Source organism: Etheostoma spectabile, chromosome 21 (assembly GCF_008692095.1).
Source record: "Etheostoma spectabile isolate EspeVRDwgs_2016 chromosome 21, UIUC_Espe_1.0, whole genome shotgun sequence".
NCBI lineage: Eukaryota > Metazoa > Chordata > Actinopteri > Perciformes > Percidae > Etheostoma > Etheostoma spectabile.
Genome location: NC_045753.1, coordinates 12,604,816 through 12,630,993, shown reverse-complemented (window position 1 = coordinate 12,630,993; position 26,178 = coordinate 12,604,816). Strand labels below are relative to the sequence as shown.

Genomic DNA, 26,178 nt, shown 5'->3' with positions numbered 1-26,178 from the left:
ATGCTGTTTTCAGGGCCTTTAAGTATACATGGCAATGTTAAATAAAAATTTGATAACATGCTATAAAAATTTGATTGACTTACTGGCTCAATTATTTTAGCTCAAGGACAGAGTAAAACCACAGGTCAGCAAGAGATGATATCACACAGAAACTAAAATATTTTTCACCTTTTTTGTTTTAAAGTAAAATATTGCTCTTTTCTGTGATTTACAATTTTTTATTTTTTAAACATATAATTCGCAACATGACCCCCCCCCACCTTGTCATCACCACCCACCCCCAAAAAAAATCAAGAGAAGATGACACAGTAACTACAATATTTAAGACCATACAACAAAATAAAAACGAAACCATAAACCAAATAAACATATGTATAACTGACAACACCATAAGCCCACCACCCTAGCCATCTCACAAACCCACTCCTGGATTGAAGGCACCCCTTCATTTCTCCATCCGCTTAAAATAATCTGTCTGGCTATCATTGAACTAGTCTGGACTCAGCTTCTCATGCGCTTATCCAGCTCTTTAAAATGTTGTACTTCAAGTAGAAGGTCGCCTTTAATACTTTATTATAAAACATCAATTCCATTCAAGGCCGTGAGATATTTTAAAAAGGTCTCAAGGTCTGAGGTCTAGTTTGGGAGTGTTACCTGCAGAGAACCGGCGTTGATGGCCTGATATATCTGCTCATCGGTCAGCGGATGAAGCGAGGCCACGGCCACATTGAGCAGAGGAAGCGCCCGTTCGAACGAGGACTGCGTGGGGAAGCGCATGTTGCACTGCAACAGGTACACCTCTGCCAGGTTGACTGGAACCACCTAAGGAAGAGAAGAGCAAATATGAATGATGCTGATTTCATTTAGGAGCAGCTCTACAGAAACTGAATAAGGAGTCGTGTTTGTACAGCGCGTCCTCAACTTTTCCACGTGGTCTTCCTCAGAGAGGAAAATGTAAATGCATCAGATGTCATTTTTTATGGAGTCTGGAAGCACTTCTGAATACATGGAAGTAAATGAACCTGAGGGTGTGTGATAAAATATTTCATTATAAAATGCACACTAAAACCATTCAGCAGCATTATTTATGAAAAAGGAGTTGGGTTCCGACTGTCTAAAAGAAGATTTACTTTTACATAAAGCATGTCAGAGTGCAGGTAAATAAAAAATGGCTTTTGAGCGTTGCCTTTGCAAATCATGAGCACCAAGTTATTTATTTATTAGGCTGACACTGTGGGCCTCCTCTCAGACAAATCACCCACCTCATCTCTTCCCCGTTGCTATGGATTTAGGGAGTTGGGCTGTGTGCTAGAATTGAGACCTGTTTTTTTAAGCCTGTTTGTTGATATTTTAGCATATTATTTTTTACAATTTTTGCCTATGGCATCCAAAAAAATGACGCTGAATTAGCCATCAAGACTTCCTGTTTGCAGTGTACCCATTAATGCATAGACAACCATCACTGGCTTACTTTAATAATGAAAAAAAAATTAAAACACGATGAATCTTAAACAAGATCTGCAGTTACAGGGAGCATATTTTTTTGTGATTTTAAAGCAGATTTAGGGACATTTATTCTTATTTTTTTTTAAAGATTCTTTTTGGGTCATTTTCAGCCTTTATTTTTAACAGGACAGTTAAAGACATGAAAGGGGAAAGAGGGTGGGAATGACTTGCAGCAAAAGGCTGTAGGTCGGAGTCGAACCCGGGCCTGCTGCGTCGAGGACTAAACCTCTAATACATGGGTGCCTGCCCGACCAACTGACCCATCTGGGCGTCCAAGGACATCTATTCTTGACGGACATAGATTTATAATGCTTCTCGGGAAATGTAAGTCCCACTGAATATAACAACATGTGTGTAATACCTGTGTGTTCAGATTTCAGTGAATTATGACTCTGAATGCAAATTGGGGCAATCGGGTGTAAGGGTTCTACAGCATCTCAACTGCCTCCATGAGCTGTGTGTTAAAGCCAATGTTACAACTCTGCTGACCGTGTTGGTAAGCTGGACAAATCAGTAGCTGTGTTGAAATTAATGATTGCATCGATGCATCGCCATGCGGACCATGGTGATTCTGCATCGATGCCGTGAGAGACCATAATCCATTATAGCTTACCGATTGTAGGCTTTAATCGATTTTGTCTTCTTGATTTTCCGATCACTGCTTTTTTAGTCTGCTGTGTTAAGACTCCACTACATTCAGGGAGTGTCTTTTTTATGGGCAGATACAATAAAAAGGGGAGTTCATATATATATATATATATATATATATATATATATATATATATATATATATATATGTCTGCTTAAATTTGTTAACGCAGATATGAGTGTTTATGATAATATTAAGGTGGTGACGCATCGTGACACATCGTGATATCGAATTGATTCGTTGACAGGATAATCCTGACCTAGTCGATTAATCAGAGAGAGAGTGAAGAGTCACACTCCTACAAATAAGGGGGCCAAACCACAACACCAGCATGCACCTGTCCCTTTAAATCTCACACAGTATCGGTGCCTCACTTCTTTCCTTCCATATCCCCCTTTCAAAAACCTCTAGTATAGGTCCATCAGTCTAAGCCGGGGGTCTTCAACATTTTTTAAGCCAAGGACTCCTTAACTGAAAGAGAGACGGAGAACTGACCCCTACTACATATATTGTACAAAAGGCGCATATTAAACCGGGGCTACAATAACGTGTAGGGTGGCCTAAAGCGTTTATACAGACATTTTTAGTGAATGGAACACTAAGCTATTGAAATAATAATTGTTGGCATGATTTCATAAATCATGTTTAAATGATACATGTGACAGAGAGAATTCTCAGGATTAACTGAATCTGGGGCTGGCTACCGTAGTGTCTACCTTACCTTTAAGCCAGTAAGCCTATCCTTAATTTTTTGTCACTAATAGGCTGATTTATATTTGCTAATAATATGTTCATGTTAAGACGTTTTAATTAAAAAAATTGTTCACAATTTCATTGTTCTGTACCTTATAGCTGGAGCTTTTGAGCACAAGGTAGCCCTTCTCGATGAGGTCAAAGGTGAGCTTAAGGTACAGATAGGAGCCCTGGCTAAGGGTCTTGAGGTGGCCGCTGAGCTTGCCGAAGGTAGTGTTGTCCATCTTGCCGTTGAGCGAGATGTTGTTCTGGATCTCCGGGCTGCTGTGGATGCGGTGCAGGATGTAGCCCTGCAGGTCCTGGTCTATGGCGTCATTCTCCTCCAGGCTGTCCAGAGAGATGCGGTGGAACGGCAGAGCGTTGGTGATCTCCTGAACAGTCAGAATCAGGAAACTCGTTATATTGGTGCGGATATACTTATTTAGGATAAATTGATTCACATGCAGGTCACAAATTAAGTACAAGATGCTATGAATAACTAGTCTTCATCTATTTCTTCCGCATGAATGAAAGGTGAAGGGAAAGGAGCCAAAGACAGCCGAGACACAAATAAAAAAACTCAGATTTCTGAAACACTGTTTTTTCATTTCTTTGCATAATAGAGGGAAAATGAAAAGGCCAGAGTCAAAAAGGGGACGAGTTGCATTCAAAACAAATTCAATATGATCAGTTAGCGGCCTCCAGTTGATAAAAAAATTAGCCACTGATAATTAATTAATTAAAAAACATCGTGGGTGGCAGTGATAACAATCATAGAATAATACAGTAAAGAGGTAGCTGCTGTTTAAGTCATTCCATGCTGAATATTAAATAGAACCTCTTGAATTAGATTAAAGATGAAACAGCAGAAGCGCAGATACAAACAGTGGGATTTATAATCTGTATACTTAAAGATAAACCGCTAACCGCCCGTCTGTCTGTCCTCTACCTGTAACGTGGTTCTGACTGTGACCACCAGTTTGAGCCAGGGAGGGAACTTGTTGATGGTTTTGGTGAGGAAGGACACGATGGTGTCTCCGTAGTCTGGCTTGTGAAACTCTGCCTCATTCAGACCGTCTATGAGGATGATGAGGTCCTCCTCAGAGTTGATCTTCCTCTCTGAAAAAGAATGAAAGCATGAAAACCAGATGCTATTTAGCACGTTTGCTGTTCCATCAGCCCTCTTAACAAAAGTCTCTGAAAGACTTAGAACCTCCAAGTAATATTATTAGCGTATAATTATAATGACTAGTAGCAATATGTTTTATTTGTTTCTTTTTAATTAAATGTGACCTTGTATTTAGTTATTACCTGCTACCATTGCACCAGCTATATTTCTTGATTGACAGTTTTCTATGTATGGACTGGCATCTTCCCACCCCGAGGACAATTAAGTGTATTGTATTGTCTCATATTTATATACAGAAGATGGACAGAGATGAAAAATAATCTGGGTCTTTAGCCTGAATGTTCAATGTTGGAAACAGCGAATAAACAAAAGAAAAATCTAATTGACTTGATGTTTCCAGAGCTTTCAGCCACATGTCATGGTCTTTCTTATCTTCTCTTTGATAAAAGTTTTACACTTCTGGGAGAGCAACAAAGTCATATTTCACTTCATAATTTGGTTTTACCTGTGAAGCTGTGTGGTTTATTAAGTTAAGAGCTTTAAGAATATAATCACTTCCAGTGTTGAGATTAAAAACTTTGATGTTGATTATATTGAGCAGGTTGTGCACTGGATACCTCTAAAATCATGCACCAATTATTTAAAAGAGTCAAAGAATGAACTGAATATTGAGGCTTGAAGAGGCATGAATTACAAATCGCCAAAAGCACAGTGTATGAATCATAGTCTATGGTTTGAATGTTACGCAAAATACTTAAACTATTACACATTCCAGTTTTTTATGAAGAATGTGAAGACAAAAAGAGCCAACAGAGCAAAAACATGAAGGATATACCAGCTGAACAAGAGGCAGAATGACTCATGCAGTGCTATAGATTACCAGTTTTTAAAAACTTCAGATAAATGATGAAAAAAGATTAAATACAGGGCTTACTTACTAAATATTTTTGCATGATTTCACACACGGGGTTACCCCAGAAGAGATAATGTCAGCTTTTCCCTTTAAGCCCTAAATGGCGCACATTGCGGTTGAAAAGTCAGCTGTTGGAATAAAGTCTAAGCTCCATAGCCATCATTTTAAAGAGCTCCTATTTTTTTTTTTACACATTACACGTTTTTTTTTTTTACATAACCTCTATTCCGTGGCTGCTCTAATCCCTGTGTTTTGGGAAATTTAAACCAATTTTAAGTATGATGAAATTTGAACAGATGCAATTAGTAACGGAACAGAGTTAACACTATTTTTGACTACAAGTGTATCACCTTTGTAAAGTGCATCCAGGGGTTCTAGGACCCCCCTCCTGAAGGAAGCCAGGGGGTCCTGGACGCAGGAGCGCAGACTCAGGATGCTCTGTAGGTGCGGCTCCCTCAGCATTTGCTCCCTGTAGGCAACGAGGTGTGGAGAGCGGCACAGCAGAGCCGCCACATTGTGCACGAACTCGGGCACCAAGCAGGTGTAGGCGTTATCTGCCTGGCAGTAGTGGTACGCCACCACCTGGGGGCAACAGAGTGTTGGGAGAACATCGCAGCCAAGTCAAATACAAAGTAAATGTAAACATGAGCAACCTTTGGGTATTGCAAAAACAGAAGATCAGTGTCAGGGAGCATGGGAGTCACATGACACATTTTTAGAAATAACACTTGTTTCTGGGCTCAGTCAGAGCACATTCAGTTTTTTCCAGCGTCTACAGCTACAACTCATTTGGGATTGAGTCAACTTCATAGTGGATGATTGCATTATAATGAAACATAATACTCCTTGTTTCGCTGTATGGTTTTAGCTATTAATAATTCATTGCTTCCGGCTGCCTAGAGAGACGGATTCGGAGGTAGCTCATGCATGCTCACGTGTTCGATGACTGTGGCACAAAGGAGTCTAAACTGTCAGATTTCACAGTCATGTACTGGAAACATGTTCATGATTAAATGAATAAATAGTCTTTGCATGGACATTTTAGTGGAGTTAGAGGATAGTGAAGGGCAGGTGAATTTTCTCCGAGGTTAGTCAACAAAACAGTAGAAGCAGCTGTGACCAAGCGCTCCCGGGGAGGGAGCGATCACAAAGAGTTTGAATTTTCAGAGGTGGTGGCAGCGATCGGAGGGGCAGTGAAGAAACAGGGTTGAAAAACTGAAATGCTAATTTTTGGTCACAATGGGATAAAGGGCTTTAAAACAAAAGGGGTGACAAAGGGAGTAACCTTAATTATTAATGCACAGAGTTGACAAGATCTAATAGCTTGGCTGGGAAATGGCTTTCTGCAGGTATAAATATTTAATAAGGCTCCCTGGCAAAGTTGTTTTTTCTTTTTTAAACACATCTGCATAATGCATCAGGCTGGGACTGTGGATGCAGATGGCTAAGCAGCAGGGGAGGGGGACCGAGGTGCAACAGCAGACAGGGAGAGGAGCCGGGAAATGAGCCGGATTCACACATCATACAGGTGTACATTGCAGGCAGGTTCAAGTTAATCACTAAGTAACAGTGTTTTTAAAAAAGAAGCATAACACTTCTAAATCTTCTCTTTTAAAATGTTAAAAATTATCTCCTCCTGTTTTGAAGTCTGTTATAAAGTTACTACCACCTCTGTTATCACTGAGCTTTTTAAATTATCATAACAGATTTAGGCCTGAAAATGTTACGCTGAACCATAAACAATATGAAATGTACTATTAATAATAATAATAATAATACATTTTATTTATAATGCCCTTTACATTTCACAAGGAAATCTCAAAGGGCTAAACTACATATGACCATTCTAGTGATCCGGCAACATTTCCTCTTAATAATCATGTATGCAGATTTAATGAAGAAAAGATGAAAGGAAGAATTGACAAAACAGTTCTATGCAAATGAGACCCCTGACATATTATGTGGTCATTAAACATGCATTTTCTTTTCATTTCATACCGCTGTGAAAGGAAAACTGGAAATGGAGGTGTAGGGAGGTAGAAAGGTTCATATGTGGCTCAGGCTTGTGCACTCATCTTTTAGTAATTTACGGTCATCAATTGAAAGCTTGAAATTGCAAATTAAAATCACCACAAGCACACATGTCTTTGGAGCAAATGGCAGAAAAAATAGATAAACTGGATTGGTAAAATAGGCCAATAGGAGGAGAAATCAAGAATTATTCAAATATAAAGATCCACCAACAATCTTTTTTTAGTATAAGGTGCGTTTTATCTGTAAATTAGAGACTAATATGTAAATCTTTGTGTGTACATGGTCAAGGTGTATCTGGTACCTGAGATGCCAGCCTCCTCATGGCTTCTTCCTGACGTCGCCTCATCTCAGGGGTCCCGGGACAGCTGCCTCCTCCAAGGGTGCCATGTGTGGGCTGGGGCTGAGTGAGAGGGGGCCCCTCTCCATCTGGACACAAGACAACAACAGAGTCAGGGACAGCTCTAACACGTGACACATTCATGCCATCTTTTCACACAGCCAATCTCAAAACAAACGATTAAGTGAGACTGTCCAACATTTTATGGAAATACTTCAATTCTACAGTGGAGTTCAAGAAAGAATTTTCCATCTTCACTGATAGTTATAAAAGGAAGCAATGCAAATGAAATCACATGTAGTAATAAGTTGATGCCTACGTTTGGGTGAGGCCTGAGGGCTGTCAGAGGCAATCTGTCTCATGCGGGTGCCGTGGCAGCTGAGCGCCACCAGACGAGAGATGATCGCTGTCTTGCCGAAGCCGATGTTGCCTACGACGGCCACGCCGCGGTTGGTGCTGGCGTTGGGGCTGTTGAGGTGGGCATCGATCTCCTGGAAGAGCCACTCGCGGCCCGTAAAGACAGAGTCCATGGTGATGCTCGGCACCTCAAACAGCAGAGGTTTGAGGGCGATGTCTTGAGGCCGGTAGGGTGCAAAACGCACTGGCGGATCAGGAAAATGAAGAATAAAAGCTATAAGCCACATTAATGTGCTAAAATTAATGTTTTACAATCAAGAGTCTGCAGCAATGGTTCTAGAGACTGAAATGGGCTTAGTTACGGGGTGTTAAAAGCCCCTATGCTCACATGCTAATAATACTCATGGGTGCATAGATACTGTATAGGATTAATATATATTAATAAATATGTATATAAACACACTTATATATGCATTAACACCTAAACAAGTATTGCAAGTATATCTCATTCATTAAACACATTTGTTGAGTCCTTATCGTTTGATTGTATTGAATCCTCCACTGATTTAATCTTTTACACATCAACCTACAACAAAATAAGTGTGTTTATGTAGATTTTAATCTTCCAAATATAAAGGGTAAACAATTATATTCATGTACTTTACTTTAAAGATTGACATCACTGAAAAAAGTTAATAACCTACTGGGAATGGCTCCTAATCTTAGACTCAATATATACTGTTGTGTCAATAATTCAGCTGTGCTCCAGGATTCTACCCTTTAATCCTTTGAACATATATGGATGGGCTGGGTGTAAAATGTGCTTGATAGCTTAAATGTTGGAAATAAAAAGTATTGACTATATTCTCACTATGAGCAAAACTGAAGTAGGATTAATATACAGTAGTTATGTAATGGTGAGGGCAAGACGTTTTAGCTTAAGAACTCAATGGGAAACTCATTTTACAATCCAGATTGGTTTGCTTTGAGCTCATTTTGCTGCAAAAGAAAAAAATTGCAAAATGTTGAGAGAGTGGCTTCTTTAACAGCCACTGCCAACTTTTGATTTTACTCACTAGAGGGAGTTACTAAACTGAAGTCCTGCAGAGGTTGGGCATCTTTTCAGCAGAACATATGGACCATTAAAGACTAAAGATGGTAAAATTAATCTGGTACGGACTTCTGAAGCGGTGTGATAAATTCAATGTAAAATTAAGTGTGCTGCTTCTGGGTGCCATCTCCTGGGTCCCATCTTTTAAGACTGATTTGAGCTTTGAGAATAAAAACTCCCTCCTGTTATTTATTCAAATGTTTTATCAACATCTGGTAATTATGCCTGATTGAGAATGTGAGTTGTACGTGAATAATCCAAATGCTTTGCTTTAGCACTAGTCAGCAAGCTTGGCGACTGTGAGCCAAACGTGCCTGCCTGATGCATCAAATGAAAATTAAAGTAACTTACGTGACTGCGATTGCCAGGCATGGGTGTTATTAGCGGAAGCTGAGACGAACAGCAAGCAAAAGACAGAGAGAGAAAGAAAGAGAGAGAGCGTGAAAGAGAGTAATGAGAGACAGTGAGGACAATGGGAACTGGCAGCAGTGTGTCAGAGCACAGGACAAGGTGTAGCTCAATGGGAAAAAAAACAACAGCAACAACAACAGGAGCAGCGATAGCATCAGCACATCATGATGTCAGGAATGTGGGGAACCACCAGACCGGGGTCGATTACTAATTGAAATCCTTTGGATTTGTATGAGCGTATTCCTCCACTAGTCTGGAGGGAAGGTTGGGGAAGATTCGCACTTTTGGGAGAATTTAATTGGTTCCATTGCGCTGGGCAAGATCAATCAATGCCTATAAAAAATAATTGAATATAGTTCAAGCAGTATTTCGACCCCTCCAACCTCAGCTCCACAGACTACTGGGTGTGAATTACAAGCTGCTAAAGGTAGCATAACATAAAGTAATCAACCTCAGCACAAATTTGGAGTGGTTACAGAAAGCCTCAGATAAACTGTAAAATTGGATTTACACCTCAGTTTTTTTTCCGGTTACTTTACTGAGGTTCAATTTGACCAGTGTGCAGTGAGAAAAAGCTGCTGGACAGATAACAGTGCAGTAGTTCTTTTTACACTCTGCAGTACGCAAGCAATAAGCACAATGTAAGTCAGAGCTGTAGGATATAACTATCATACATTTGACTGGTCAGATAACATGGTGAGAGCATGCAGAATTTGTGTGTGTCGGCAGATATTTTTCTACTGCGTGCAGGTACAGTCCTGCAAAATACATCAGCGGGCAGGGAGGGAGTGAGTGAGTGTTGCAATTGAGCTGTATGTCTTCTGTAAATGACTCCAGTGTGCTGATTAGGAGCATGGCTACATAACGAGCTGATATTGCGCTTAATGTATTCTTTTACCATACAGCCCTCCAAAATACCAGGAATGCTAATTATAATCGCAAAGTAAGAAAAAGAAATGCAATGATCATGCTGAGGATATTCTTACTTATGCAATCAGCAATAAGTATGAACAGATATACCTGGAACTGGAACTGGGTGAAAAGTTGTCCTCGTTTTGTACTGAGTGTGTGGCCAGCAATGCATTTTACTGCACTAAGCTCTGTGCCAGCTGCAGCCCAATGTAATAAAAGACATTTCATCCATATTCCCCTGGTCAGATTATTTTAGTGCTAACTCAAACAACACACCCACATAAACATTCACAGTCAGAGAGAAAGAAAGAGGCAGAATACAGACTACTCTATTCTGTGTATAATTCACAAACTGATGTAATATTCTTCCAGTTGGATGTCACGCTGTCAAAGAATAGACCTGATGCAACACTGGTGATGGTAAATGCAAAATACTGCATTTACAATCCCATTGGCCACTGAAGTAAAAGGCTAAAAACTCACAGCTACTCTGTTTTAAGTGGTGCTAATCCAATTATTGTGTATGTGGGGGGGGAGACACACACACGACTGAATGCCAAACGTAAAGCTCCTTCCGTCCTTGCGGAATTACTAAAAACACACCATCGCACACCATACTCCAAATGGCAGAAACGATTACACCACTTTGTGCGCGCTAAGTCGTGCAGCCCCCACTGCTCCACTGTGTCAGGTATTCCAGGAAAACATGGCAGCCATGTTGTGAAAGGGGGCTGAGGGAGTTGTTTCCAGGACATTGGAAGCAAATGTGTGTGTGAGGGATAGATGGATGGAAGGCAGTTGCTCATAACCCGGGCCATAACACTCCCCCTCAGGCGACGTTAAGCAAGGTATCACTCCAACCCCAAACCCCCCTCCTCTCCTCTCCACCACCACCAACCCTCCATGGCCAGACGGAGCGAGAGTCTCAGACGTTTTAATTATTCACCAGGTGAGGATGACTCACGGTGGCTGAACAGTCTTGAGAAGGAGGGAGAAGAGGAGGAGGAGGAAGAGAGGGTGGAAGATGGAGGAGGAGAGGGGAGTTGGCACAGAGGTGGAGGAAGAGAGGAAATGATGGGGAGGAGGAAGAGAAGCAGTTTAGATGATCTGTCTGCTTGTTGTGGAGGGTCTGGGTAATGTGGCAAAGGGTTCTCTCAGGTCACGTCTTCTTATGGCTAACGTGGGAGTTAGAGCTTGAGTTAGATTGCTGTCTGGTTTTTCAGACATACAGTTAAAATTCCAGTCAGCAGTGGATGGAGAGCCTGATTACTGCTAGGAGATGTTACAGGATTTAAGATAAGATTCTTTTTTTTCCCAAACAGAAATTATGTAATGTGCACAGTAGGCTTAGAGCAACATGATTAACCTGGATGTGCTTATGGATAATATATTTCTTCAGAAAATGTGTTCTGATCTTCCTTATGGCTGCAAACTGTCATTTAACACGTACTGTTTCCTTGCTGGAACACTTTATACTGACTTGCAGCCAAGCTACAAGGGCCTTTTATGTCAATATGTAGCACATGATGCAAAGCCCTCAAATTAACCTCCAGACAGACATTCATATTACATTTTATTGATCAGATTACAGAGAACAGATTAAGGCAGTGGTGTCAAACAATAGGAATAACAGTAGATAGTGGCTATAGATAATCATCTGAAACTTGTCAGTTGTTTTGAAAACATGTTGTGGTGTCATTAAATCTAGACTAGTTGTTCAACCCGCTTGGAGAGCAATAGGGAAATCCTTTAGCCTGTTTGCTGTAAATAATTGTTCACTATAAACAATAAGATCATGGTCATCATCATCAAACATGAATAAATTGTGCATTTGTAAGGGACTATTTTGTGTGGTGAGTATTTACGTCACCAGTTTGTTGTATTTGGGATTGACTTAAAATAAACTACAGTACAATGCCCAGGTTCATCGACCGCTATGGTACAGAGGAATCATCTATACACAGCACTGGACAGACGGACAATGTTTGTTAGTAGATCCATTCACTTTTGCTTTTGGTGTTTTCATTTGACAATAAGTAAAATATCACAGACTTTATCTTGGAAATGTCTAATCTCGGCGAGGACCCTCTGCAGCTAAAAATATTTACTATTACCAATATATTACCAAAAGCTCCAACCATTAGCAAACACAAGCCTGTTTGGTGTATGCCATCAGAGGTAGAAAGACCGTGAGGAGGGGTGGGGGGGGGGGACAGCGAGCGTAAGAGAGTAAGTAAGAGAAAGTAAAGATAAACGAGGGAGAGAATGTGTGCAGTTTACAGTTTTGCGAGTGAGTTTGCGGTGAATAGATAAGGTGGGTGGTAAATCTTAGAGGTAGGCAGGCAGGAGCACAAGAAGGTCCATTACAGTCTGAATCACTCTCATCAAAAAAGCAGCACAGCTCGAGCCCCCGATGGACGGTATCAAAAGAAGCCTCGGCAAAAAAAAAAAAAAAAAAAAAACACAACCGGAGAGAGAGCTGCATCTGTCCGCTGGTTACTACTTCACCAGTACATAATCAGCACTCGTCTTCTCCTCTAGTTCCTCTGTAACTCTGCATCCAGCAGTCTCTAAAGCAAAACAACCAACAACTTCTCTGTGACGTTCTCTGGGTTACAGTAAGTTGAAATATTTGTGAGATTATGTGCTTTCTGTGGCATTAGGCTACTAATGGCATTTTTCCACTGCATGGTACCTCCTTGACTCTACTCGCCCTTTCTGGTTTTCCATTACAAAAGAGGTAACAGGTACTTTTTATAGTACCACCTCAGTCGAGGTTCCAAGCGAGCTGAGGCAATACCAAAACGTGACGTGAAAACCTGCAGACTGCTGGTTGCCTCCAGCTTCTTTTGAAACTAATTTGTCTTCTTGCTGTGGCAACAGCCACATGCCGAGAATCAAAAGCAACACGCTTTCGACGTTTTGTGTGTGTCGCGTTAGGTCACAGCAGTTTCCTGCTATGATGACCAGCCATGCTCACCTAATGCATGAGGCGGTACCAATCTGCAATGGAAAAAGGAGGACAAGGCACCGTGGCCGAGTTGAGTCGAGCCAAGTCGAGCAGGTACCATTAATATAATAATGTAATGCTGGAGGAAAGCTCAGCAGTACGAAATGGAAAGGGTTCAGCCTCCAGAGCATGAATGTGCTCCAAAGTACTCCAATTTCACAGTTCGATATTTATGTAGAAGTTTTGATTTTGGTGGCATCAGTAGAAAAAATGTCAGGGAAGGTGTCATCATCATAATCTCAACATCTCAACACCATATATCTTGTTCTAGACTAAAGTGTAAGACAGGCACTGCCCCTTTTAGCCTTGCCACAAATACATTAATGTATCTGACAACTTTTGATGCGAACACACAACCAATCGAATAGCCAACTTATCCGTCATTCAGTGATTCCCTGCCTATAACCCTAACCCTATATTACCTTGAAAAATGTCAGAAATAAAGGCTTTTGGAATTTGTCCTCATATGATCTGCAAGAACGACCCTATTCTTCAAGTCGTTTGGCTCCACGTCGCAGTGCACTAGGGAGGCTCTGACACTGATCCGGGGAGGCAGAACGCATGTTAGGACGCAGTTGGTTGGCTTGTAAACACACTTGGCTGCCCTAAGAGGAGGACGGTTGAAACAAGTGGCTCTGGCAGTAACAGTGACGCTCTGAGAGGAATAAGCTCTTCCCTTTCCTCGTCTTTTCTCTCTTTTTTGTGTCCATCTCTTTATCTCTCTCTCGTTCTTTCACTTTCTTTCCAACACTCTTTCACTCTGCATTTGTTTGCAGCTAGCTTCCCTCGGGCAGGGGAATCACGTCGCAGCTCAGCCAAGCACACTCTCAACTAAGTGGGGTCTTAACAGGTGGTTAAAACACACGGGGATGCATATTTGTGTTCGCTTGGATGGCAGAGGGCTGCCATTACGGTGCTCATTACTGGCTAAGTCACTGAGAAAGAAGGGCGAGGGGACACACAGTGTGCAGTGAAGCGCATACTGACTATGAATGGTGACCACTGAGACACATTTCAGCTTTTTGTTGACATAACCTGACAAAATGCTCTTTTTGCACTCTCCCCTAGTCTCTCTCACTACTCTTGTCTCAGACAGGCAGACACACAGACACCAGATCAGCACCAACAGCACGGCAGCATCACTGGTCCGATATGGGAGCATATGCAAACTGCAAATCAACGGTTACTGACTTTTCATTTGACTTAAAATAACTTGTTCGTCATGCATCTTGGTCTTGCAGTGCTCATCCGATTTGAGTTTGTTGTTAATGGATGAAAAACACAATAGTGTCCCATTGTTTGCTTCTGCACTGTGTCTGATGTAAAACAAATGGCTAATCGCAACCCAACCTGAAACAAAACCGCATTATTAAATTGAAAGTAAATGATGGTTGAAGGCTTTGACTTTGAGCTTTTTACCTTGGAAATGTATGCCTGGTCATACTGCAGTGTGTATGTCCACAGACAGCTTTGGCATCTGCTTTTACAGAGGCCAAACATAGTTTTGTTTGCAGCAAATTTATTTTCTGTGTATTTCGATTTTTAAAACATAAACCGGGGGTGTCAGAAGAACAGCTTTCATGTAGACATGAGGGGCATGGAGGCTCTGTGTTTGTGTGTGTGCTGTCTTGCTCACCTCTCAGGTCCTGCCCGGAGCGACCCGGCCCGCAGGTGGTGCTCTGTCTGGGCATGCGCAGCGAGGTGCGTAATGGAGTGTGTCTCTGCTCATCCAGGTATGCCAGGTCCTCCAGGTGGGCTGAACTAGTAGCTGTTGTTGTGTGTGTGATAGAAAGAGTGGGATATGTCAAAGAAAGAGAAGAAGAAAAAAGATATCGTTGTCAGCATGTTTATTACACTTACACACACACACACGCACGCACACGCACACACACACACACGCACACACACACACACACACACACACACACACACACACACACACACACACACACACACACACACACACACACACACACACACACACACACACACACACACACACACACACACACACAAAAGAAGGGGGCACTGGTTCGTGCCAGTGTCTTAAGGCAGTTGTCAGGCTCCCACACTCATACTAGCTTACTCATACAGGAAAGAGCAAGCCAGCCCTACATGGTTCTGTCCTAAACTCCCTCCTCTCAGTGACTGTCACGCAGCACTGAGGCAGATGCCACCCGGCCCCTCTCAGGATTAATTAGCTCAGCAGACAAATGTCTTATTCATGGAGCGAGTGCCGTCTGATGCTGGCTGCTGATTGTTCACACCATGCAGTGTCTTCAGGGCCAATACTCGGAACCAGTAAATGTTAAGTGAGATTAGACGCCGCCAGTGTGAAAAAGCAACGGACTTCATTCTCCGTCCCACCAGAACCCCAGTTCGAGGTGAGGGAAGGGAAAGACAAGAAACTGAAAATAAAATCCAGGAGAGATTAAGGGACTAAGGTTGATGGATGCCAGAAAGAGGAGACACCGTCATAGTAGTTTGTTTGTTTGTTTAATTATCCCTCATAGCACAGGAAACCAGGAAGTTGGTCTGTAAACTAACAATCTGGATAAGGATTTTACCATTTGCCATCGTTTTCTCTCCAAAATAAATGTGTCTGCTCGTGTTTCTTGCCCCATCTGACTGATTTTCCCAGATATTAGTATTTAACTTGGTGAGTACAATGTTATGACCGACAGAATTAATGGACAAAGCTTCAAAAATACCATCTTATAACCTCTGAGTTATAATAAACCAAATGTATCCTCAGTTTTTCTCTGACACTATACCTGAAATACTCTGAGGTCCTGAGATCCCAAGTGAAATTCAAGAAGTTGGGGGGGAACATGTAAATTGCAATGCTTCTTCTCAATCATATCTTTGGTTTCTCCCTCCAGTCACTCCAAGATGAAGGCACAGTAATCCCTCCAACTGGCACCACCTCTCACTGGTGTAAACCTCACCAGCCCCTCAACATTGCGCCTGTCCTGTCCTTGGTTTAAAGAGCGGTTTCTGAAGTACTGAGCATGTGTATGGGTGTGTGTGTGTGTGTGTGTGTGTGTGTGTGTGTGTGTGTGTGTGTGTTTGGTATGTGTGTATGTACCTAAAAATGAGCATGGCTTTCCCAAAATGGAGGGAAAATGGCAGCTGAGAATGCTGGAGGCTGGCCCTGATGGGAATGTGGCTGCTGGTCATTCAACTGGACTAAAAGTGGAAACAGCGAGAATTAATCTGCTAAACTAAGGAAGAATTACTCAGGGCTTCAGGGCTGGAAAGGCACTGTCCCCCCCCCCCCCCTCTCTTTCAACTTGAATGTAAGGAATCGGTGTATTCATCACCTTTATCTGCAATGCAGCAGGGGATCACATTCACAGTCCCTGTGCCAATGCGCTACGACTGCATACATAGTAAAAAAAATTGAGGAAAGAAAAACAGTATGGAAGAGGGTGAGTAAGAAAAAGGAAGTGGGGAAAAAGTCTAACAGTGCAGCAGAGAGCTCTTTGGGCAATGGCAGACACATCAGACACTTCCTGTTTGAAAAAGTGACTGATAGCATAAACACATGCACACACGTACTTATACACACAAACACACACACACGCACGCACAAAAGCTGGGCAGCCGTCCAGAGCCAGTCACAGTATCAGCCTGGGAGACGACTAGTCATCTCAGATATGAGGTGGCTGCTGGTGCTCTTAACGCCTCACCATTCTCCTCTGCCCAAGTGATGCTTAGATACGATAAATAACGGAGGTTCTGGTACTTAAACAATAATATTTCCGGGTATTACACAGAGTATATAAGCAGAGGTGGAATAATCAGGAAAAAAAGGAAATCAATGACACTTGTCCGCCCCCCAAATTGAAAAATGTTATCTCTCGGCTGAGCTGTTATCTTAATTTAGTGAATTTAGAGACTATTGAGTTCACTGAATCTCAGTGTCTTTTATTCCTCTTTAGTCTTTGTATGAGTCGGGATCCCACAATCCCCAGGCAATTATGTAAGCATTCAAGGAGTCAGTTCATCCACATTGCATTAAAAACAAAACACCTCCCTTCTTGTTGTTTGGTGTGAAGAGATTGTGAGATTTGTCCCTTCACATCAATACTATGGGGGTGACATGGAACAACACTGTGAAAAATCTATGACGTTCTCTGGGGACACTACGGTTAGGCGACGTCACATTAACCCCCCAGCCTGTCATATAAATAGAGCAGTTAACAGGTGTTCGAGGATGTGTGTCAGGATTCAAATGCATTTTTTTTTACTTTTGCAAATTGTGTTCAAGCTAAAAGTAACTCTTTTTAACTTTGCAGGGAGGGTCTAGCAAAAGATGCTACATAGTTGCCTTATGGGAAATGTAGGATCTAGCATTTTGGAGCTTGACCCATTTACTACAAGTCAGAATGTCTCTGCTGCATCAGTATTCATTTTCTTGTTATTTTACATTTATTTAACCAGGAAAAGACTCACTGAGATTAAAAATCTCTTTTTCAAGAGTGTCCTGGGTCACAACTAGGAAAGTACAACACCGACTAACATAAAGAAAAAAAATCTATATTAACGGTATAACATATTGTAATGAATGTATAAATTAAGTTGATAAAAAAAAAAAAAAAATCAATGAACAATTAAGTGGCCTGAAAGCAGATATCTAAACTGCCTCATGGTTCTGTTTTCAGGCTTTAGACAATCTAGGCTAGGAGACTTCGGCCAATCACAGCTCATTTCAGCGAGCGGTTGTTCCTATTTGCTGATGTCCTACTTGCTGCCTATTCAGATGGTGAAAGCCTGATTCAATGGCGGAAAAACCCTGCCGAAAAACTCGCTATTCCAAAGCAACCCATAAAAAAGGAAGACAGACTTCTCAAAAAGAGTCTAAAACAAAGTCTGACAGTAAACAAAATAAAATGTGTCCAAGATGGAAAGTGAAATGTTGTTAATAGTTCAGCCTTCTGTTAACCGTTCTCATAGAATTGACGCTATATTACGGCACCTGGGTCACAATCACGATGGACAGGTTGCTGTATTAAGGGAGGGATATTATTAATGAGGGATTTATCATGACTTAATATTTTTTGTTCAAGTCTTCCCTGATCGAAAACTTAAAAAACAAATAAAATTCCCGATGGTTCTGTAAAAACTCATTTAAAAAAACAATTCTGATCAACTTTGCTCCTCTCAAACGAGCACCAGAGAAAAGGAACACTCTGTCTTGGTTACTCCGTCCTCCATATCCATCCTAAGCTCTACCAACGCACTGCCTTCATTAGGTAACAGAGTAGCCCCCTCCCTTCTCGTTCTCCTCCCCAGTCGCCTTCTGCTCGCGCTCCGTCTCTCTCTCTCTCTCTCTCTCTCTCTCTCTCTCAGCACATCAAAGCGAGTCTCTCTCTGTCACTCTGGGGGATAGAAACGGTTAATGCCTGGGGCTTTGATGTTCCACTGCTGTGTGAGCCCAGCCAATCCTCAGCCTGTGCTCGCCTCCCATCCCTACATCAGCTAATAATTCTTTGTGGAGGAGAGAGTGAGAGAGAGATTATGAAACTCTACTTTCACTCCTCTTCCACATCCATCTCCCTCTCCTCTGTACAGAATGCCTGCTCCTGACAAATACAAACGCCTTCAGAAACATCCTCATGTCTTTTTCCTCCTTGCCTCTCTTGCTCTTATTTTATTTCTTTTTTTGCATCATCTGCGGCTTATAGTATGTCTTTAAAGCTGTCCCAAGACTCCTTTGAAGGTCTGGGTATTGAGGGGCGGAGATGAGATCGTGGGTGTATCTCTCAACCCGGCAGAGTCGCTGCGCGGTCAGACAGCAGTGTCAAACAGCAGAACATGACCAGAATAAAGAGAGGGTCATAGCTGCATCGACGGGCCTTGTCAGGCATATTACAGTGTTTAGTGAAATATATGTGCGTGTCTACACAATATGTGCACACATACTTTTTCTTGCCAGTGGGAGTGGGTGAAGTGAATAATAGAGCTCATCGTCTGTAACAGCCTCTCTCATGACGAGAACAATAATACAATCAAGCCCTTATGGACCGCCTCACTGTTATGAAACCAACATTTTTTTCCTGATATATTTACTGTCACTTTTGGGAGCCTTTTCGAGGCCTACAAAAAGAAACACACATCAAGGAGACCTCTGTCAGCAACACAAATGCCTGTTTTCCTATGTGATCTTCTTCCAGCCGCAGTATGTTCTCCTGCTGAAGCTTATTTTCCCAGACTTTATTATTCTGCTCTGTGGTTTCGATCCACACCAGAGGCTTGTGAGAGTTTAACAAAATACCCACGCGGATTTACAGCTACCCCAAATTTTTAACACAACAAGAATTGTTTCCTTCCAAGATAATTAAACACTGTTTTAAAAAAAAAAAAAAAAAAAGGACGTCAAATTGAATCAAATCAAAACCAGGCGCAGTTTTTAGGACGTTTAGGCTGATAGAAGAAGGAATGTGGTCAGGAGCTTTGTTCACAGAAAACCTAGTTTTATGCGCAGTTTACAGACTAAATCTTCCCCTGCTGAACCGATGGCTGACATCCAATAAATTAACGAAACTATGTGATATTTATGGTTGAAATCTGAATGAGTTCCCTCCCCTTCTAATAGCCATGGAAGGAAAGGTGAAGGAATTTGGAAGTAGTGAAAAGAAGAGAATGTGTTTTTTTCTATTTACAGCCGGGTTGGAGGAGAATTGAGCTAAAATTTGGCAAGAAAAACCAAGGTCTGCAGATGTAATGTCCTACAGATCCCCATGCAAAAGCCACCACAAGGTTGGACTTGCTCCTCCAAAACATTATCATTCTAATATACTCTTGTTTCATTGTTACATTTGTGGTCACAGGGTTCACACAAACGAACGTTAAAGAATTCAAAGGGAAGGATCACAGTTATTCTTGGGAGGAAACAAGGAAGGAAAAGAAAACTGGACAGAGGGAGCACTAAAGGAGTCAGGACCAGCAGTTCTATCCAATTTTGCCAGAAAAAGCACTTTTGCAGAATTGGTTTACTGCATGCCCATGCACTTGTAAATAACCTTATTTCTGGCGCCTTAGACAAACTGTTGCCTCCTGTTCTACTTTAATAGGAAAGGGGGAGGGAAAGAGGAAGGGACTCACCAGCCACAGAGTTAGGTCGGGGCATGAGGTACAGAGGGATGGAGTGGGCAGAGTGGGAGGACATGCTCTCCAGGTTGCGCTCAGGGATTTTGTTGAGGCTGTAGGTGGAGGCGGTCATGTTTTCATCCACTCTGTACAGGAACGAGTCCATGCCTGATTTCTGGGACTGCCACAGTTTCAGGTTTCCCCGGGAGCCCTCGCCGTATTTGCCGCCCCGCTCCATGTTCTCTGAGTAGCTTGTCAGTGTGGCTGCAACAGAACAAAAACAACGTAGTCTTCAGTGCTGTTATGTTGCATATACTGTACAGCTACATGTGGTTCACTGTGACAAATGTGTGTCATGCCCAGCATGTCTGCTTCCACTCTTATTTACTGTAATTTGAATCAATCTGTGGTATATTTAACAATTTCCTCATCATACTGCAGGTGATCACCACTGTTGCAAGGAAACAATGTTGGCAGCTGCTGCTTCACATAAGCTAGCCTTTTACCGCTACTCTTTTACTTTTAACAATGCAAGAATGCAACAGTTGATGTCAACATGACATGCACACCTGAACTGTCTTCCAGTGGGAGAACAGACTGGTTCTTAGATGAAAAGTACCACAGTTTGACGGGAAGCTGACCACGCCGTTTGGGTTGGGTATGGTTTCTAGTTCGGAAAAAGGATTCAGATTACCGCATTATGAGGTGCAGAGGAGATGAGAGAGTCATTTTGGGTTATGGGAACCAAGCTATAACCCCAGGCATCTTCACATTGACTGTCACAAGTTTTAACTGTCAGATACCCCAGACTTTGGAGCTACCTGTCTGAGCAGGTAGTCTGCAGTTGACTACTTCTATAGCTTTTTTTGTTTTAATCCTTTGTTCTATGGACATGATTTCACTGGGTTTCTAGCTTTACTTAATCAGCTTTTTACCTCTTGAAATCTACCTTTGATCATTTACTTTTATTAAAGATAAATTCTTGTTCTTAATACAACGCTGACATGCCCATATGTACATGTTATGTACTCTACATGCCGCAAACAAATCCCTTCTTCAAGTGAAGAAGACAAATATTGAAAAATGCCTGCCTTATCCTTTTAGGACTTTTTAGTATTTTACATGTTCCTTAAGAATGTTATTTGTGAATTTGTGTGCAGATCTCACCGATAATCCCGCTGTCCCTGCTCTCCAGGGTTGAGGTGGGACTTGTGACAGAACCGTAGGCACAGTCCCTGTTACCGGCCTGGCCAGGCATGACAGGAGGGAGGGTGGAGCAGGGGCTTCCTGCAGGGGGTGAGGCAGTGCTGCTGGTCAGGGTGGAGCACGGGCTGATCCTCTGGTTCTGGCCCTTGCAAAGACACACAAGCTTTGTTTGTTTCCAATAACTCAATTAGTACACTTGAGTGTAAAAGGCAACGTAAAATGTTTGAACTTTTAATATCTGAGTCATATTCAGAGGAAAATGTCACTTCAATATTGTAGTATTCAAAAGCTCAGCCCCCCTGAAGTCAATGATTTTTTTCTCCAGGCACACAAATCATAATCATACCTATTATAATACTCATTTCTAGCATTTTCCTAAAATGTAGGTTTGAAAAAGCTTCACAAAATAGACAAGCCTACACAGTTTACAAATACACACGTACAGTAAACTTAAAAACAAAACAAAACAACAAGAATTCCTTTCAATAATGCTAATAAACAGCACCTTTAACACTTACAAATCACTTAACAAATGTACATTTTGGCACAATTTCCTGCAGCTGAGGAGTACGAGAAGAAAAAAAACGTTAAATAGAGTATACACATCAAGGATGTGACCCGCAACATCTAAATGCAGGAAAACAGTAATTTACCCTTTTTAGAAACAAAAAGGGAGTGGCATTTCCAAAATCTGATTCTGCACAGTCCCGGGGCACATGTGATGTTGTCCAGTGTCGTCCTAAACATGTTGTTGTGTGACAATTTTTCACAACATTTTAAAACTAACATAATTTTCAATAAATAATTTGGTTAAAGCTCAATAAAGTTTAGGATTTGTTGAAAATGATTTTGTCGAGAGGAGAACATATCTTGCCCTTGCTGACAGACCTATTTTCGTGCATTTGTTTATATTTATTGCCAATAGCAACAAGTCCTTGCATTGTTATTGCACCCCTGCAGTGACCCGCTTCTGCTTCGGCTCAGGTTCGGAGACAAGAGACCACAGGGGACAGAAAACACACTCTGCTGCTGTGAACACCCACAGATGCACTCTCAAACAAACAAACAGGCGCACCTAAAAGACACATGCATGCAGCCTTCACCAATATGAAGAGGCGCACAAAAAACAGGGATGCCAAGTGATTAAGTACGTGTGTCAGACAAGGAAACACACAAACCCATGGGGGTCTCTCCTTAACGGTGCTGCTGATGAGTTCAGGTCAACACAATGAGGACAGGAGGGGTGAAGTGGTGCTCAAGGCTAAATGTAGTCTAGTTTAATCTGCAGCAAGAAGACTGAAGGGACACATTAAGCTGATACACACACACACATACACAGGCTGGAGTAGGACTTTTCCTGATATTTTCTTAGATATTGTTTTGGCACTTTCAGCCTTTATTTTTTACAGAACAGCTGAAGATATGAAAGGGGAGAATGAGGGGGAATGACTGCATCAAGGAGTAAACTTATGAATGTGTTATGACTATATATGGACAGCCGCTCTACCAACTGAGCTTTCTAGCCACATATCTAGCCGCTCAAAATGACAATGCTAACATGCTAATGTTTAGCTGGTATCATTATACAATGTTCACCAACTGACTTTAGCATGTAAGCATGCTCAACATGGGAATGTCGTATGTTTTTCAGGTATTTGGTCCTAGATCAAGGTATTGAACAAAATAAAATGTTGACCTGATGATGGTGCTAGATAAAAACGTCAGAGGATCACCAATGTTTTTACAATTCATCCTGAGGGGAATATGAATGTCTGTACAAAAACGTTTATGACATAACGCTTCTTTTAGTAAGTGTTATTCGGTTTTGTCATGACAAGTTATGGTTAGAGTTATGGTTAGAGTTCATGTGTTCATGACAGTGTCATGTCACTCTTACGTAGAAAAATTCAAGTAAAGTGTTACCTAATAATGTTCAGCTTTGATTGACGCCGTCAGAGAGGTATTAAATTAACTATAGGTTTATCATTAAGGTCGTAGTTAGTGGTGGTATTGAACTGGCCAGCATCATTTTTAGAGGCGTTTCTAATGTTTTTCCAGACACCAGTTTTTGTAATGTTTGTAAAGGTAGGAATTGTGGCAGAGATGTGCTATGGTCATAAGTGGTTGAATTATAAAACTGTGACATCTGTAAACTGTCCATAACAGAAAATGGCCTCTAGCCTCTGCTAAGTGCGTGCGTGTGTGTGTGTGTGTGTGTGCGTGCACACACCTGATTGAGGCAATCTTTTGAGGCTAACTGCTCCCGCCATGGACAGGACTGCTACAGTGTCATGTTTACAGAAGCTTGACCCCAAAGCAAACAAACACCTAGCAACACCGCAGCGCTATCTGCTGGGCTAACGAACCTCGCCTTGTGCAGGCCTGACCTTAAACGTCGCACGAGGATTGGCTTGAACTCTGAGCATCGCGTCTATTCAGGGAGCTTGAGCACCAAAGTATGAAAGGCAATTAACTGCACTCTCTGCCAGTTAAGGTCACCTTGTTCCATCAGCTGGTGAGGTCTTGCTGCAAAGACACCAGATTTACAGAATATGACTGGCTTCATTGTTAATTAACTACAGGATAAAAAAAGAAGAAGTTTTGCTTTGTTAAACTTGGTTTGTGGGTTAGCAGCATCCTGCAAATATCCAGGTTACATGTGTGAATCTACTGAGTTACTGAATTGTGTGCTCTCTATTGAAAGCAAGTAAATCCCAAGCAAATTAGAAAAGACAACAGCAGCCCTCTCTCTTATCTGCTAAAGGATGGTGTCTCGAGGCCATCTCTGCCATTTGTTGGTGGCAAATGAATCAAACAAACAAAGAAAAGTGTTTGGGGCAGATATCTAAAATAATAAGTTTGCACTGTGTGGATGATGCAGCGGGGCGCTACCGTGAGTCACGTCTCTAAAAGGAGCCGCTTGAATAAACCTCTCTCAATTTATACACCCCCACTGCTACAGCAGCGCTCACATCAAGCACCAGCAGTCCATCAGTCTAATCGCTTATCCACACTGCTTTAGTGCAAATTCATACCTAGGCCCGCTTTGAGCGCTTCAGCAACAGGTTTGCCCCTTTAACCCCCCCTCCCTATTTCTCTCTCTGTCTCTCTCTCTCTGTGTCTCTTTCTCTCTCTCTCTATCTGTATCTCTTTCTCTCTCTCTCTCTCTCTCCTGCCACTTTCTTTCCTCAGTTTGGGAAATTTATGGCTGTCAAATTAGGTTTAGGTAGAGAAACCAGGGCATCTGCTGCAGAGCTCAGAGCAGGCCCCTTGTGCCAAGAGCTGTTTGTTAAACAACTGCCAAATTCACAAATTGAAAGATTACGGTGCAAATACCTTGAACCTGCTGCACGTCAACTCAAGAAACATGCTTTCAATGAGCAAAGTTTAAAGTACTCCAGGAAATAAATAATAAAAAGCATTTGTTATATAAAAATCTAATTAGACGGGAAGATAGCTGATGCTTGATGGAGAGGCACTGATAAATTCTGAATCGGTGGTGTCTGAGGGCAATTTACACAGACGTCTTTTGATCTGGCTACCCTGACATCCAAAGATCTGTCAAAACCAAGTGTAAACAGATATTATGAAGATGAATGTCAAAACAGATCGAATCAGACAACGATGAAGTTCCACAGCGTGATCTCTCACGATAGAAATGTGTCAAAATTACAGAAACAATGAGACAATTAGATTAGAATAAACCATAACAATAGCACAAAAGGATGATACAAACTCAACTAAAGCATTTGTTTTGGTGCTTATGTCTTACACAACCCCAGACAAGGTTTCCTCTATATTGACTCAAAGTGCGCATCGGTTGACATCATGGGATTTGAATGCAATGTTAAAAAAACAAACACTATCTGTCACTCAGCCTGTAGGTTTTTGTCTACAAATGTGAAGCTCCTTGAGAAAAGATAACAAAGTTGTAACTCCTTTTCAATGAAATCCAGAACCAAAAAGAGTCTCAGTGACTTCCTCAAAGTAGATTTGGTTATGAAAAAAACAAACAAAAGGGCAGTTCAGTAGTGAGACCATTACCTGTCTCGCTTCGGGTTCCTCCATGCTGTACTGAGTACCGGCTGGCCCCTCACTCACTTTGTCTCCCAGAAGGAAACCCAGGCGCGTCATCAATGTGTTGGCTGCCTCATCCACCGACGGAGGGGGGCCCAGCTCCTGGCTTGACTCTCCTGCAGAGGCAGAGAGACGTGAGGAGGTAGGAGGTGGATGGGGGGGCGGGAGTGAGGAAGACATTGTGGGGGAGAGAACGAGAGAGAGAGAGAGGAGAGAGTGAGAAAGAACAAATGTGTGTGAGTGGTGGGTAGGAACAGAACAGCAGCTTGTTTTCACCCCACCCAAAAACAGAATCCTTTGAAGACTTCATGTCTGCTACTACCTGGAAACACACAGTGGATCTGCTACACTCGCTTTGCATAAACCACAGCAGGGACAACAGACCCGGATACAGGAGACACACCACCTGGGCTTAAGACAACAATATCAAACACCCTACCTGAGTTTTCCTGTAGCATTACATGCACATTCCACCACAGCTGGACATCTTTGGTGAAGTGTCTTCTTACATACACTCAAAAATCCCTTTCAGTCACAACTACAAGAATCCCTTCAAGCGGTTTACAAGAAAAACATTTCCACACTGGCTAGCAAAAGCCTTTCACACTGACGACAGCTCCTTCCGCACCATTCATCCCGCAGCAGCCTTAGTGACGTAATAAGATACGCCCTTCACCTGCGAGTGGGTGTGTGTGTGTG

General features: G+C 42.0%; 1 protein-coding gene across 16 annotated transcripts in view; it reads right to left on the bottom strand.

The window, feature by feature from the left end:
* tanc2b (tetratricopeptide repeat, ankyrin repeat and coiled-coil containing 2b) overlaps positions 1-26,178 on the bottom strand; it is a 147,329-nt gene that overhangs the window by 16,788 nt on the left and 104,363 nt on the right. For 11 of the 16 annotated variants that reach the window (XM_032502278.1, XM_032502272.1, XM_032502273.1 and 8 more), the window contains 11 exons: positions 25,447-25,595; positions 21,364-21,547; positions 20,212-20,460; positions 14,738-14,869; positions 9,120-9,158; positions 7,620-7,901; positions 7,265-7,389; positions 5,280-5,511; positions 3,837-4,006; positions 3,001-3,279; positions 655-822 (listed from right to left, as the gene is read on the bottom strand). In XM_032502278.1, coding sequence (XP_032358169.1) covers positions 655-822; positions 3,001-3,279; positions 3,837-4,006; positions 5,280-5,511; positions 7,265-7,389; positions 7,620-7,901; positions 9,120-9,158; positions 14,738-14,869; positions 20,212-20,460; positions 21,364-21,547; positions 25,447-25,595 — 2,009 coding nt within the window. Of the gene's footprint in view, positions 1-654; positions 823-3,000; positions 3,280-3,836; positions 4,007-5,279; positions 5,512-7,264; positions 7,390-7,619; positions 7,902-9,119; positions 9,159-14,737; positions 14,870-20,211; positions 20,461-21,363; positions 21,548-25,446; positions 25,596-25,918; positions 26,134-26,178 lie in introns of those variants that run through there. The other 5 variants (XM_032502276.1, XM_032502289.1, XM_032502277.1 and 2 more) reach the window with 3 other exon arrangements.